Consider the following 15,755-nt stretch of genomic DNA (forward strand, 5'->3'; position numbering starts at 1 on the left):
AGTACAAATGTGTACAAGATGCCATTGCATCTGATGAAGCCATCCTTCCAGGAAGGATCACAATACTACCCTCTACTCTCTACGGATCACCACGTTGGTATACACACCAGTTCCAAGACGCAATGGCTATCGTTCGTGAAAAAGGAAAACCGGATTTATTCATCACTATGACCTGTAATCCAAAATGGAAGGAAATAACCCAGTCACTTCTGCCAGGCCAACAGCCTCACGACCGCCCTGACATCATTGCACGGGTCTTCCACATGAAGTGGAACGCGATGATCAACGACGTATATAACCAACAAATCTTTGGTCGTGTAGATGCATATGTCACAGTCAAAGAAACACAAAAACGCGGACTCCCACATGCACATGCACTGTTCACGCTGCTTCCTGCTGACAAGCCTCGCGTCCCTGCTGACATTGACCGCATTGTATCCGCAGAAATCCCCGATGCCACCACTAACCCTACACTGCATCGTGTGATCGCCAATAACATGATACATGGACCATGTGGTGCACTGAACATGACTTCTTCCTGTATGGACAAGGGCAAGTGCACAAAAGGATTCCCAAAAGAATACAGGACAGACACAGCCATGTCTGAGAGCTCCTACCCTTTATATAGGCGTCGAGAAGAAACACATGGAGCACCAGGCTGTTCGTTTTTGAAGACTGGCAGGGGTGGCATACAATTCCTCATCACCAACCAGTGGGTTGTTCCATTTAACCCATACCTATCTCTCAGATATGAGGCTCATATCAATGTTGAGGTCGTGTGCTCTGTCACTGCAGTCAAGTATCTCTACAAATACATTGACAAAGGTCCCGACGTATGCATGGTCAGTGTTGATCGCTATGATGAAATCACACAATATGAGGTGGCACGCTACATCACTGCCTCTGAAGCTTTCTGGAGGATTTATGACTTCCCTATCCAAAAGAAATATCCACCTGTTGAACAATTGGCAATCCATTTGGAAGGAGAGCAACTCATCACCTTCAACAATGACGAAGATGCCCAGGCCCTCATTGATTCCGGACCACCGCATACAACTCTCACAGCCTACTTCACAGCAATGCAAGATAATCCTGATAAGAGACACATCACTTACCCAGACGTCTTCAAGCATTTCTCCTTCACCAACAAGACGTTCAAGCGCAGGAAACAGAGAAGGAGTGGTGGTCATAACCAAGACCAACTGGCTGACACAATTGGGCGCATTCCTGTACTTGCCTTTACTCCTCACAACACTGACCTGTACTTCATGCGGATGTTGCTCTACCGTGTTCAAGGTCCAACCTGCTACAACGACCTTCGCTCTGTTAATGGAGTTGTGCATGACACATACGCTGCTGCCTGCATTGCACGAGGCATCTGTGAGGATGACCATGAAGTAGACATGGTTATGGAAGAAGCAGCATTGGTTGCATTTGGCCCTAAGCTACGTGAGATCTTCGCACACATACTCATATTTGTACTAAGGAAAGACCACATTCAATTCTGGCAAAGACACAACCATTCCATTTCAGAAGACCTCACACATGCTGCAGGCCTTACCGAACCAAATGACAACATACTCAACCAGGTACTTTTGGAGATTCAGCAGCATCTTGAACGATATGGATATGACCTCACTATCAACTTCAATCTCCCTCAGCCAAATCGTGATCTCATTCGACAAACCGAACCCCATGACATCCGACATGAGACACAACACAATGTTCCTGAGCTGCAGCGTTACATTGATGCAACACAACACCTTCTAAATGACAAACAGAGAGCAGTTGCAGATTGTGTCCTGGAAAGTGTTCAGAACAACCGTGGCAAGCTTATTGCACTTGATGCAAGTGGGGGTACTGGAAAGACCTTCACACTTACCTTCATCCTTAAATCTGTGCGTGCAGATGGAAAAGTAGCCCTTGCAACAGCCTCAAGTGGAATTGCTGCAACATTACTTCCAAAAGGAACCACCTTTCACAGCCGCACCAAGTGTCCCATTGTACTCACAGAGGAGTCAATGTGTGCTATCGGTACTACGTCCAGTACAGCAGAGCTCATCCGTCGGTGCTCTCTCTTCGTCATTGATGAGGTGTCCATGATGGATCGCCGTGCTGTTGAAGCTGCCGACCGCACATTCCGGAAACTCAGGGACTGTCCTAACTCACCATTTGGAGGTAAGACTTCATTCAAACGTATACACTTTATTACTGTACATTCTGACGGCATGAATGACTATATTGTGGCCTTTTTATGTACAACAATAACAGCTGCCAACACCTTTGCCAGCCAATCTTCATTACAAGACAAACACAACTACAAAAGAAACACAATATAGTATCACTTCCATAATAATTGTCTATAATGCAGCAACTTTGTTATTACACTCTCAGGTATTACCACCATCTTCAGTGGAGACTGGCGCCAGATCCTACCAGTCGTTCCCCATGGCACACGACCTCAGATAATTTCACGATGCCTGAAGAGTTCCCCTCTCTGGAACCATGTTCAAACCATGAAACTCACCAACAACATGCGCATAACACATGCAACAGCAGGGAGCATGGAAGATGACACTTTGTTCCACCAGTTTCTGCTTGATCTGGGCGAGGGGAACATCCCCACTATTCAGGATAAGGGAGAATTTACGGTCACAATAATGGATCGCTTTCTCATGCCAGGATCAACTCTGCACGAAATGGTCGACTGGGTATTTCACAACCTTGCACACAATATGACCGACCATCAGTGGCTTTGTGAGAGAGCAATCCTCTGCCCAACCAATGCAGAAGTGGACACAGTCAATCAATACATTGCCCACAAATTCCCAGGTCAGGAGCACATCTTCCACAGTGTGGATTCTGTGGAACAACATGACAACCATCAGTACCCAGTGGAATTCCTCAACACACTTTGTCCATCAGGCATGCCACCACATCGCCTGTCACTGAAGGTCGGCATGATCATAATGCTACTGCGAAACTTTGACACAGTACATGGCCATTGCAATGGCTCACGCTACATCCTGAAGCAAGTCCGCCCACATCTTCTCCTAGCAGAGCTGGTAACTGGGGTCCATGCCGGCGCCCAGCTACTCATCCCTAGGATACCTTTCTCACCGTCTGAGAATATGTTCCCCTTCACACTCACCCGCAAACAGTTTCCTGTACGCCCTTGCTTTGCCATGACTGTTAACAAGTCACAAGGTCAGTCACTGTCACGAGTGGGTGTATACTCTGTGAAAGACTTCTTTTCACATGGACAACTCTATGTGGCAGCAAGCAGAGTTGGCAACCCCCAGCAACTCCGAATCTTGCTAATCAATGAGGAGGACAACACCAAACGTACCGACATGAACAATGTTGTATACAAAGAAATATTAACACATTGACCATCAAACTGAACTGCTGAACATTTCCTCTTTCACTGGGCCAAGCCACATACATAATAACCACATTTGCCCATGAAACTACCGGTATATACATACATAAATGCAATTACTACACTACTAACATGACAATGACTGTTTGACACTTTCAGTTCTATATATGACTATGATGTACTGTTTTTCCATTTCCAGTGAACAAGTCTATATTAAAGCAATTCTTCCTCAAAATACATATATCAATAATATGATCTATTACATCACATTACCCACACTGTACATTTGGGAATACCTGTGCGACAGTCCATACTTTCTATGCTGCATGTCAAACTGGGGTCTTTCATACTTTTCAAATGGGGGTCTGTGGGCTAATAAGTGTACATTTTACAGTCCTAGCCATGAAAACATTTCCCTACCATGCATTTATACAAATACTGTCGATTCCTTCATTTGACTTGAGATAAAAGGTTAACGTGAGTTTTGTTTCTGACTGTTTTCTGCTTGCTTATTTAGGCTATTTTCATTACATTCCCTTTATCAATCGTATCCTAAGAGGAGATCATTCACAACCCGTGATATAAATAATTCGTAGCAGTGATAGCGATATCTGACCGTTACATATGGTCAGATATTACATACAACAAACATGCCACGAAGAAAATGTTATCTCCTTCCTGAAGGTAGCAGATATGGTGTACCAGCATACAATAAAGTAACATTCATCTTAATTTAATTAATTTGCGTTACAATAAAAAACATCTCCCCGCTGATCACGTGTCACCACCAGTGAAATGCATGTTGGGACAGACACACATTAATACTGGGACACATTTCTCTGCGCAACAGACCCACACGGGAAAAACAACTTGGACCCAGATACTACTAGCTACTCTTGCGTCAGTCGACATAACTTCTTCTTTGGGAAGCATCGCAGCCAACGCGCGGGTTGCGTGGCACAGGCACCTGAAAGCCAGCTCTGACAGTTCTGATGGGGGCATGTTAACGTGAACGAAAAAATTCAATAACTTCCATTTATAGACAGAATATCACCACCAAATTTACATCACACATCAATGGTGTACTTATGATTGTACTACAGCATTTCCTTATTAAACTTACGTTTAATTAGCCTACTTTTGTGCCCAACCCAACTTCACAACACCATCTGTAAACAACCGCCCCCCCCCTATCACATTACCCACACTGAACATCATTTGCTGTTCATATATTCAGAACGGGTAAGGACTAGTAGCACTGATTTATGAAACAACACACAGACGTAAAGGGTGTTCAATAGCACTGATTGATGAAACAACACACAGACGTAAAGGATGTTCAATAGCACTGATTTATGAAACAACACACAGACGTAAAGGGTGTTCAATAGCACTGATTTATGAAATAACACACAGACGTAAAGGGTGTTCAATAGCACTGATTTATGAAACAACACACAGACGTAAAGGGTGTTCAATAGCACTGATTTACACAGACGTAAAGGGTGTTCAATAGCACTAATTTATGAAACAACACACAGACGTAAAGGGTGTTCAATAGCACTGATTTACACAGACGTAAAGGGTGTTCAATAGCACTGATTTATGCCAAAAAAAACCCTCAAAAATGGAGTTATGAGGTTTCCTCCAGACAGCAACGAATGATGTTGGTTACGGGGTGAGAGACAGAGAGACACCATCCTACCACACTGGATTTGTTATAAAGAATACAAATATACATACATGTGTTAAATGTATATCCGCCTTCTGACATTCATTTATCTTACCATTCCCACAACAAGAACATGGCATATTTTGGACATAGTTCGAATGGTGATTAATCATGATTAATTCATTTTGAAGCTGTGATTAATCTGTTTAAATGTGTAATAATTTGACAGCCCTAAATTTAATCATTTATTCACCTTAACTAACTTACAGTAACTTACTGTAACTAACTTACAGTTAGTTGATTTAAAACTTATTTGTGTGTGCTCGTGCTCCGGACAAGTGACTTTTTGTGTCCGGACAAGTTAACTTCAAAAGGTTAATGTCAAACCGTACTGTATACAGTAGGACAGTTTATCTATGACCTTTTGATTGATTGAAATATTTATCAACAGTTTGCATAATTACAGTACATTTCAGCACAAACTCAATACAAAGACTGTTAACTGCAGTGGACGACCTAATAATAAAGCATTACACTTGTTTACAAGAGGTTCACCATGTTCAAATCATCAAAACATTCAGAAACTTACAACTAGACACTTCTATATAGTCAAAGAATAGAACAGGAATAAAAAGGGAAAAGAAACATAATTATACAGTGAGCGGAAAAAGGGGTGGGCGGTGGGGGGGATTGAGATTTTACAGGGGCCAGTTTTGAATTGTAGCCGTCCGTAGGTGCCCTTTGAGAGCACTTTTGAAGGAGTCAAGGGATTTGCATGTCTTAATGACATTGGTAGGGCGTTCCACATTTTGGTGGCATATAGATTTTAGAAACCATGATAAGAACAGAATGAACAGGAACACGCTTTATCATATTGTACGTACAGTTTGTCCGTCTGATACAGTAGTAGACAATCATCATCATGTCATGGTTATCAATGTACCTTGTACGAAAATCTCAACTTACCATCTCCCACCTCAAGACGACAGCAGCACTGCAGTTCATCTTTAAATATTACAATTATCCACAGTATTTGAAACAGCTTATTATGATACCATACACTTCTACACATCAACTTAGACATTGCTCTCAGGTTTACTTCAATATACCCACATCAGTTGGCAAAAAATAATTTATGTTCAAAGCTCCTTGTGACTGGAACAATCTAGGCTACCTGTCCATATTCGTTCAATAACATCTTTTCATTTGTTTAAAACTGTGCCGTCCAGCTCTCATCTTGAGACCACCTGTTCATGTTTTCACTAATCATCACTATAGCAGATCCATGATGCAATGATCCATGTGTTATGTCTACGTTATGTCCATGTTATGTGAAATGTTGTTTTGTTGCAGTTTTTGTTTTGTTGTTTTTTGTTTTGTTGTTGTTGTTTGTTTCTTGTTTATCTAGGAATTGTATTGTTTTGTCTTGTTTTGTTTTGTCTGGTTGAATTGTTTGTAAAACTTGTCTTTATGTATATGAAGTGTATTTTGTGAATTGCGGAGCCCCTTGAAAACGAGATGGTTCATCTCAAGGGATTAATGTTCCTAATAAATAATTTCAGACAATGTGCTTATGCGTCTGAGTCGACCAGCTGAGGACGCTAAGTCGGAAACCATTACAACTACTAGCCTACTGTAGGCCTACTAACTAGACCACCAAACATGCTTCTCAATTTAAAAAGTCATTGTTTATTGTTTATTGTTTATAAGGATCCCCATTAGCTTTTGCCTTGACAAAAACTAGTCTTCCTGGGGTCCGACACAGACAAACATTTAACATTTAACAAAGGCAATACTTACAATTGTTTACAAACACTAACTCAAAATAAAACATATTAAAATTAAATATAAAATAATAAGAAAAAACAAAGACAAACATAATCACTTTCATCACATTATACATTTGAATTATTATTTTCCCAAGGTTAATGCAGTATGATTTACTTAAGGTGTTCTTTTAACTTGATTTTAAAGATGAATTTTGTATTTGTATTGGTTATACACTTTGGTAGTGCATTCCAACCTATTACTGCTCTATAGATAATAGAAGATTTAAGAATATTTGTTCTTGGTTTAGGTGCCACCAAAACACACGAACTGGCTTGTCTAGTCATATTAATCATATTGATTGAGTGAAACATGTCTTGTTCTCATGTGAGGAGTATAGAAAGGAGAGGTGTTTAATTGAGGAACGGCACTCCATCTTTAAAGGACAACTTTAGGTTTTTTTCAACCACGGTTCATGTTTTAGGTTGTTATTAGAGAAAGTAAAAGATGAGTGTTAATTTTTTTTCATTTGCTGCTTGCTTTCGTTTTAGGGATTTTAGCAGTTTTTCACAGGGGGGGGGGGGGGGGGGGGGGGGGCATTCAAGCATGGGGATAAATTTGTATTTGTTTACTTTGTTACTATGTTATTTATTTATTATTTGTGTCAAACTGACATATTGAGCCTATGACAGACAGTGTGGCTTCCCCCCAGTAGGCTACCTTTACATTCAGTAGATCCTGTGATCTTTTGTGGCCAGATGTAATTTCTTGGGGTCTAGGTAAATAATTAAAAATATATCACTATAAAATGTCGTAAAAATAATACATATTTAGCCCCATGCTCGAATGCCCCCCCCCCCCCCCTGTCAAAAACAGCAAAAATCCCTAGAACGAAAGAAAGCAGCAAATGAAAAAAAAAATTACACTCATCTTTTACTTTCTCTAATAACAACCTAAAACATGAACCTTGGTTGTCCTTTAAAGAACAGTATATACTATATACACTATACATACAGTCAAGAAAATTACAGTAGAAACCCTCGCCTGTGGGGGGCAGCATTGCACTAACGTGTACAGCCTTGCCGGACACGAAAATAAGACATTTCCGTTTCCGCCTGCAGTGCACAACCAGTGTTGCCATTTCTGCTTATTATAAGCGACTTTGAGCCTATCTTTCCTGTAAAGTTGCTTGCGGTTTTTGGGGACTTGTTTCTAAAGTGTAGTTGCTTATTTAGGCTTGTGTTGTGTGACCAGCCTAGATAAGCAACTACACTTTAGACCAGTGATTCATTTCTCACACATTTCTTGACAAGGACACTCACATGAATGTATTTGTCCAAGGACCCTACACATCCGAACATATTTCCTAACCCTATACCAGATTTGTGTGGTTAAAATGCTTCAAAAATATTCCACATTTGTCACTTTTTTTCTCCAATATTTATTTAATTTTCATAATTATAAACTTTTAACATTTTAACACAAAGCCTGCTTCTTTTGGGCTATATACTCTAAGGTTTTCATAGACCTGGGTTGCTTATTTCTCCCACAACATATGGCAACACTGCCGATTCTGAATTATAACAAATGAAATGAACGGCTGATGAAATGATGAAACCTCTGCTGCTACACTTCATAACATAAAAGGCTAATATATTTGCCACTATTCGACCAGGAGGATGTGGATGATGCAACACACATGTCTGGCGTTCAGTGTAGCAACGTCTCAAAGTAAGAAAACAATCTTCCTTATACTAACCTACAGGCTACGGCTGTGGTTTGTTTCACCATAATATTCACATCAATGTCTGCACACTGGGGTGGCGTTTTTAAACTGTAGCGTATATACGTTCCTCTTCCAAACGTCAATTTAAAAACCAGTTGATGATGCATCATGTACATTTACATGATGTAAATATATGAAGCCAGAGGTAATCTACTATTGTTGGCTGTTCATTAACATCCAGTAGTGATGCAGCATCATTTACTCTTGTCTGTAACGTTTCAACGATGACTTTCCCTTTGTGATTCTGCATTGGATGCTTTGTGTATGCAGTGGTGGTCGTGGAAAGTAATTCAAATTTAGTCAAATACTGTAGCCTAATTAAATACAAAATTGAGGTCTTTTTTTAACTTTAGTAAAAATACTAAAGTATCGTCGTTCTCACCATGATACAAATCTAAATATATACATATATACATATATATATATATATATAGAGAGTATGAATCGGCCCTTATTCTGATACCAGTAATTTTGTATACTGCTAATACTAATTTACTCACGTGGCTCCGACATGTGTGGCCGGTTAAGACATATGTGGCCGGTTAAGACACATGTGTGGCTGGTTAGGACACATGTGTGGCCGGTTAAGACATATGTGGCCGGTTAAGACTCATGCGTGGCCGGTTAAGGCACATGTGTGGCCGGTTAAGACACATGTGTGGCCGGTTAAGACACATGCGTGGCCCGGTTAAGACGCATGCGTGGCCGGTTAAGACACATGTGTGGCCGGTTAAGACACATGCGTGGCCCGGTTAAGACGCATGTGTGGCCGGTTAAGACACATGCGTGGCCCGGTTAAGATGCATGCGTGGCCGGTTAAGACACATGTGTGGCCGGTTAAGACACATGTGTGGCCGGTTAAGACACATGCGTGGCCGGTTAAGACGCATGCGTGGCCGGTTAAGACGCATGCGTGGCCGGTTAAGACACATGTGTGGCCGGTTAAGACGCATGCGTGGCCGGTTAAGACACATGCGTGCCCGGTTAAGACACATGCGTGGCCGGTTAAGACACATGCGTGGCCGGTTAAGACACATGCGTGGCCGGTTAAGACACATGCATGGCCGGTTAAGACACATGCGTGGCCGGTTAAGACTCACCTTTGGCTTCCGCACGCAGTTAGGGTTAGGTTTGTGGGGTAGGACGTCGCTGCAAACTTGCAAAGTAGTGTTGCACAGTTAGTAGTTTAGTCAGACCAAAGATATGCAACGGGTATATCTCATGGATATTGATTGATATTGTTTTTCTTCCAGGTTCGGCGCCATGAACCTGCTACGTCTCGTGTGTCGCCACAAGACGGCCCTGGCCATCGGCGGCGTGTGCGCCTTCGCCACGGTCCTCCTCTTCCTGGCCAAATGCACCTCGGAGACTCTGAAGCAGGGCCAGGCGGACCCTCCGGGCCGAGCCCCGCGCGCCCACCACGTCCCCCAACAGCCTCGTCACCACCCGGACCGCTCCGACGACGACCCCCCCCCTCCTCCTCCCGGGCCCAAGGAGCTGTCGGCCTTCCTGGTGGTCCTGGTCACGACCGGGCCCAAGTACACAGAGCGCCGGAGCATCATCCGTAGCACCTGGCTGGCCCAGAGGGACCCCGACGTCCTGGCCCTGTTCGTGGTGGGAACCGAGGGCCTCCCTGCCGAGGACCTGCAGAACCTCAGCACGGAGCAGGGCCGCCACAGGGACCTGCTGCTGCTGCCCGAGCTGAGGGACTCCTACGAGAACCTGACGCTGAAGCTGATCCACATGTACTCCTGGCTGGACGCCAACGTTGACTTCAAGTTCGTCCTGAAGGCGGACGACGACACCTTCGCCCGGCTGGATGTCCTGAAGGAGGAGCTGCGGGCCAAGGAGCCCAGCCGGCTGTACTGGGGCTTCTTCTCGGGCCGCGGCCGCGTGAAGGCCGGCGGGAAGTGGCGCGAGAGCGCCTGGGAGCTCTGCGACTACTACCTGCCGTACGCGCTGGGCGGCGGCTACGTGCTCTCGGCGGACCTGGTGCGCTACGTGCGCCTCAACGCCGGCTACCTGAAGGCGTGGCAGAGCGAGGACGTGTCGCTGGGCGCCTGGCTGGCGCCGGTGGACGCCGTGCGGCGCACGCACGACCCGCGCTTCGACACGGAGTACAAGTCGCGCGGCTGCAGCAACAAGTACCTGGTGACGCACAAGCAGAGCCTGGAGGACATGCTGGAGAAGCACCAGACGCTGCAGCGCGACGGACGCCTCTGCAAGGAGGAGGTGAGGCTCCGGCTCAGCTACGTGTACGACTGGAGCGTCCCGCCGTCCCAGTGCTGTCAGAGGAAAGAGGGCATACCCTAAAACCGTCCCAGTGCTGTCAGCGGAAAGAGGGCATACCCTAAAGGCCTATTCATAGTCTGGATTTACAGTGGTGAGGTGACCACCGATCTACAACATGACGTCACGAGCCGCCACCGCTCCAGCCCTTCTCTCTGTTTTTACTCACCACCGCTCAATGTTATTTCAGCTCCGGTGGTCACCTCACCACCGGAGCGGTGGTCACCTCACCACCGAAAATCCAGACTATGAATAGGCCTTTAAACCGTCCCAGTGCTGTCAGAGGAAGGAGGTGGTTTCCTAAACCTTTTCGTGTCAAGGAGGAGGACTCCCCAAATCAACATTTATTTATGGGCCACGGACCCCCCCCCCCCCCCCCCCCCCCCCATTTTAAATCGTATGCCAGGCAGTGACCCCGATAAGGGAGGTTTTTTTCACGGCTCTAGCAGTGATTCCGAAACATATTTATTTCATGGACCCCCCCCCCCCTAGTTTCACATGCTATTTAATGGAATTTCTATCTCTGGTACCCCAATTTATATTTTGTAAAACCACTGTTAATTTAACTCAGAGAGTGTACAAATGGAACCAAATGGACCCGTGGTTCAGCAGGTCACCAATTTCACTGTAACACCACCATGCTAGAGTGAGCAAGTGAGATTTTGGGAGTTGGAATTTGGCTTCAAACATGGTCACCTCTCGTCCCGTCGCTTTCGATCCCGTTCTTATTTGTTGTTTTGGGGACCACCCGTGGGGACTACCCGTGGGGACTACCCGTGGGGTCCCCGGTGTTGACTACCCGTGGTCGGTGATGTCGGTCTGTGTTGTTCTCCCTGTCGTCAAGACGTTTACCACGTTGGTGGCCTGATGCTCGCCTCTTGTATTTTGTTGTTGTTGTTGTTTTAAAAAGCATTAACACCATCTAAACATTTTCAGACCTCAGTGGTCATAAAGAGTGTATAATTATGCCATTTCAAGGAGGTTTACGCTCCGCAGCACACTGTGAAACTAACACGAGGGAGGCAAGCGTTTCGGCAGGCCATGATGTGCCCGCCTTTTATTGTGTGTGTGTTATGTCTTTATTTTTTTTATTTCTTTGGTATTTTATTTATTAATGTATTTATTCTGGACCTGCGGCGAGCGCAGCACAACGAGGTACTACTGATGTTGAACAGAAGTACTGTGTGGACCTACAGTTGTTGTAGCCTCTGGGAGTTCAATCATAATTTATAATAATAATAATAATGTTGAGAAAGCATTTATTTTAAGCTTATGGACTGGCTAGACACACACAGAAAAAAATAAAATACATGTAAAGTAATCCCTTTGGAACTCGGGCGGTTTTAGCATTTGGAGTTACACTGAATGTATGTATCTCTTGGGAAAGGTTCTAAATGTTTTACTGCATGTTGTAGCCCCTTTTTTTCTTTTGCCCATTTTACAGAACACAATACATTCTTTTGTGGTATCCTTTTAGCCCAAATGTCTGGCTGTACCTCGTGCTGTTTACATTTCTGTCTAATAAGTATTCAATCAATCAATTACCAAGGACGGTAGGGAACTAACTGCCAGACGCCCATTTTGGGCAGGGAACCCCTTTTGGTGTTTTAAACATTATGTTATAATTTAGCTATTGAAAAATAGCAGATCTACAAGCTCATAGCGCGCCACTCGGTGGCACGCTATGAGCTTGTAGGTCTGCTATTTTTTTTTTCTATTGTAAAAATGTGGCGCAAATCTTTGAATAGATATTCTTTCAAAGTGAATGTTTTTAACTCTGGCCTAAATGGGGTAAGAGTTCATGTTCATGACACAAGATGGGACGACACGGTACAGCTTCAACTGGGGAACTTCATAATAGCCTATAGCTGGTACTTTGACACCTTTATCTTCTTCTTCCAACAAGTAATTCAATTTCAGTATTCAAAATGTAATCCTGTAACTCAACATTTTTCAATGTCAACCCATTTTGGACGGGAACCCCTTTTCTTTGGATTTATATTCTTTCACAGCGAACGTTTTAACTCCTCTTTGTTTCGGAATAATATGTTTTCAAAGATCTGTGCCTCATTTTCACGATATTTCAAAAATAGCAGACCTATGAGCTATGATCTGCTATTTTTCAATAGCTAAAGTATAACATAATGCTTATAGTTAAAACACCAGAATGGGTGGTATAAATATCAGATATATCATTTTGCATATTTGTGACAGGCCTAAACATTCTCCCCTGTGTGTGGGGAGGAACAGTTTCTTTATTTTTTTTATCATTTTTATCCCACGATTTTGTAACTCATTTTTCACCCCTGTGTCAATTATCTAATGTGATCCTGGGCTCTACACACCCTCCACCAACCTAGTCCCCATATATGGGGGAACATGGGGGAGGAACAGTTTTGACGTGGGTTTTGACATAATTATAATCATTTTGGAGATATTAAAATTTGCCGGTGTCGGCCATAATCGTTATCGGCCGATCATGAGAAAAACAATCTGTGATCGGGATCGTCCCCAAAAAACCCGACCGGGCAGAGAATCGGGCTGGAACCCAGGCTAGACCCAGGCAGAACCCAGACTAACCCAGGCAGAGAATCGGGCTGGAACCCAGGCTAGACCCAGGCTAACCCAGGCAGAGAATCGGGCTGGAACCCAGGCTAGCCACAAACCTACATTTAAGTGTCAATAACGGCATTCCTAAAAACGCTCGCATGTTTTACGACAACTTGGATGAGAAACAATATGTTGAAATATTTGTCAAATAAATTTCAGATCCCATTCTTGTTTTCCATTAATGTCGCCATGTTATTGTTAATCATAGTTTTTATTAATAGTTCTAACACACTAACTTACAAAAAAACAGATGTTTTTTTCCAAATGGTGTGCCGCTTGAATGTTTTATTAAATGTTTTTTTTTGTAACTTATTCTGATTGACTTGAAGCTTCATTGTCTACATCGCAATTTGATTAAATGTTTTATAAAGGTTGCAATTCACTAATATGACTATCAATTATAACAATAATCTGTATCGTTTTTGACAGCATTACATTATTGTAGCAAGATGACAGCCTTGTGATTAGGGTTGGGATCATTTATTTATTTTTTTGATTTTTTTTTAGGAAATCTTGAAAAAACAAGAAAGTGGACCGCACACGCCAATAGCTAGAGTGCCAATATTTTATTAGGACAGCAGGTTAAGACGTTTCTGCGGTTAATCCTTCATCAGGGAATGATGAAGGCGTAACTGCAGAATCGTTGGATTAATTTGGAGGTGATCAGCCTTTGTCAAAGGTTTGCTTTGATAACGGCCATAAATGCATTTGTAATGTTTACTTTATTCCTTTATTTGGTCTGGACAGTGTATATTGATGAACATTGCATTTAAAATGCAGTGTAAATATACCAGATTTTGCTAAATTTGCTAATTTCCATCTGCAGTCCCCAGACATCAAACATCAAACGATACAAACAGGACTGACATACAGAACATAACGTACAAATACCTAGCACATTTCAAACGTAATAAGACTAGTAAGAATAAGAAAACAGAAAAGATTAAACTATTAGATACAACTATTATTAGGGTAGGTTTACTCTAATAATCTCTCTAACACAGTTCAAAGTATTGTATTGTTGAGTCTCGTGTCTCACACCTTCCTCTTGACAATACAACCTAGATTCTCTAGTGGGGTTCAGGTCAGGCCAGTTGGCTGGTCAGTTAAACAGTAATACCATGGTCAGTACACTAATTACTAGTAGTTTTAACACAGTAATACCATGGTCAGTACACCAGTTACTAGTAGTTTTAACACAGTAATACCATGGTCAGTACACCAGTTACTAGTAGTTTTAACACAGTAATACCATGGTCAGTACACTAATTACTAGTAGTGTTGGCACTGTGGGCAGGTGCCAAATCGAGCTGGAAAGGAATATTAGCATCTCCATGAAGCCTGTCAACATCATACTGAAGCACAATGCACTCTAAAAAGATGGCTCTTGAAACCATTGTCAGTGGATCAACACCAGCAGATAAACATCACTAAATCATCACTGTGTTTAGTCAAGTCCAGAGTGTCAACACAACCCATCTAAAAGGATATTTTACAGCACTGTGTGCCTCCGTGCATGTAACAAACTTTATGTTGATGCTGATCTTCCTTTTCCAGCAGCACTTTTTGTAGGGGTGCATACTTAGTTTAGACTAGTCATTGGTTACTAGACACGGGTTAGGTTTAGGTGTGCTGCCCCATGGGAGGTTAGGGTTAGGGTGAGGGTTTGAGATAGGTTGTAGTTGTAGGACTAATGACTGGTCTAAACCAAGTAGGCTACTGTCAAACTAAATACTGCACCCCTTTTTGTCACATCCAGAACAAGAAAGAATGAATAATCAAGTGAACAGTAGGTGGCGGTAATGCACATGTAATGTTTAGATTAGAAGAAGATCCCGGACCCGGAAGTGTCATCCTGCTCTGTTTTGCTGGGCTCCGTCTTTTGAGCTAATTTAGAACTTCCTGTCTGAGAGCTAGCTAATTTAAGACATCCGGTTGCCTTCAGAATAAAATAAGGTTATTTAATTAATAATTATTACATTACATTATTAGTATTATTATTACATTACAGTTATTGTAAAGACACACATTATGTTTCTGTGTAAAAATAAGTAATTAACATCAAAAAGTTATCTAAATGGATAAATGCTATTCACTGGAGTGAATATTCTATTATATTCTAAAAACGACTTATAAATCCTAAAGCCTTGTTTATACTTCACTGTGCAACGGTCCTATGCTGGACAATAGCAGATATGCAAACTCACAGCACATCTCATTCAAGACACTGAACTTGCAGATCTGCCATT

At 42.7% G+C, this 15,755-nt stretch overlaps 1 protein-coding gene across 1 annotated transcript; it reads left to right on the plus strand.

The window, feature by feature from the left end:
• The first annotated feature begins 8,411 nt into the window (after nt 1–8,411).
• On the plus strand, nt 8,412–10,925 carry b3galt6 (UDP-Gal:betaGal beta 1,3-galactosyltransferase polypeptide 6). Its single transcript, XM_083772341.1, has 2 exons — nt 8,412–8,552; nt 9,861–10,925. Exons 1-2 carry the CDS (start codon nt 8,521–8,523, stop codon nt 10,918–10,920), a joined length of 1,092 nt encoding a protein of 363 aa, XP_083628467.1. The 5' UTR covers nt 8,412–8,520; the 3' UTR covers nt 10,921–10,925.
• The last annotated feature ends 4,830 nt before the right edge of the window (nt 10,926–15,755 follow it).

The sequence above is a fragment of the Protomyctophum parallelum genome (genome assembly GCF_964188405.1).
Source record: "Protomyctophum parallelum genome assembly, chromosome: 8".
NCBI lineage: Eukaryota > Metazoa > Chordata > Actinopteri > Myctophiformes > Myctophidae > Protomyctophum > Protomyctophum parallelum.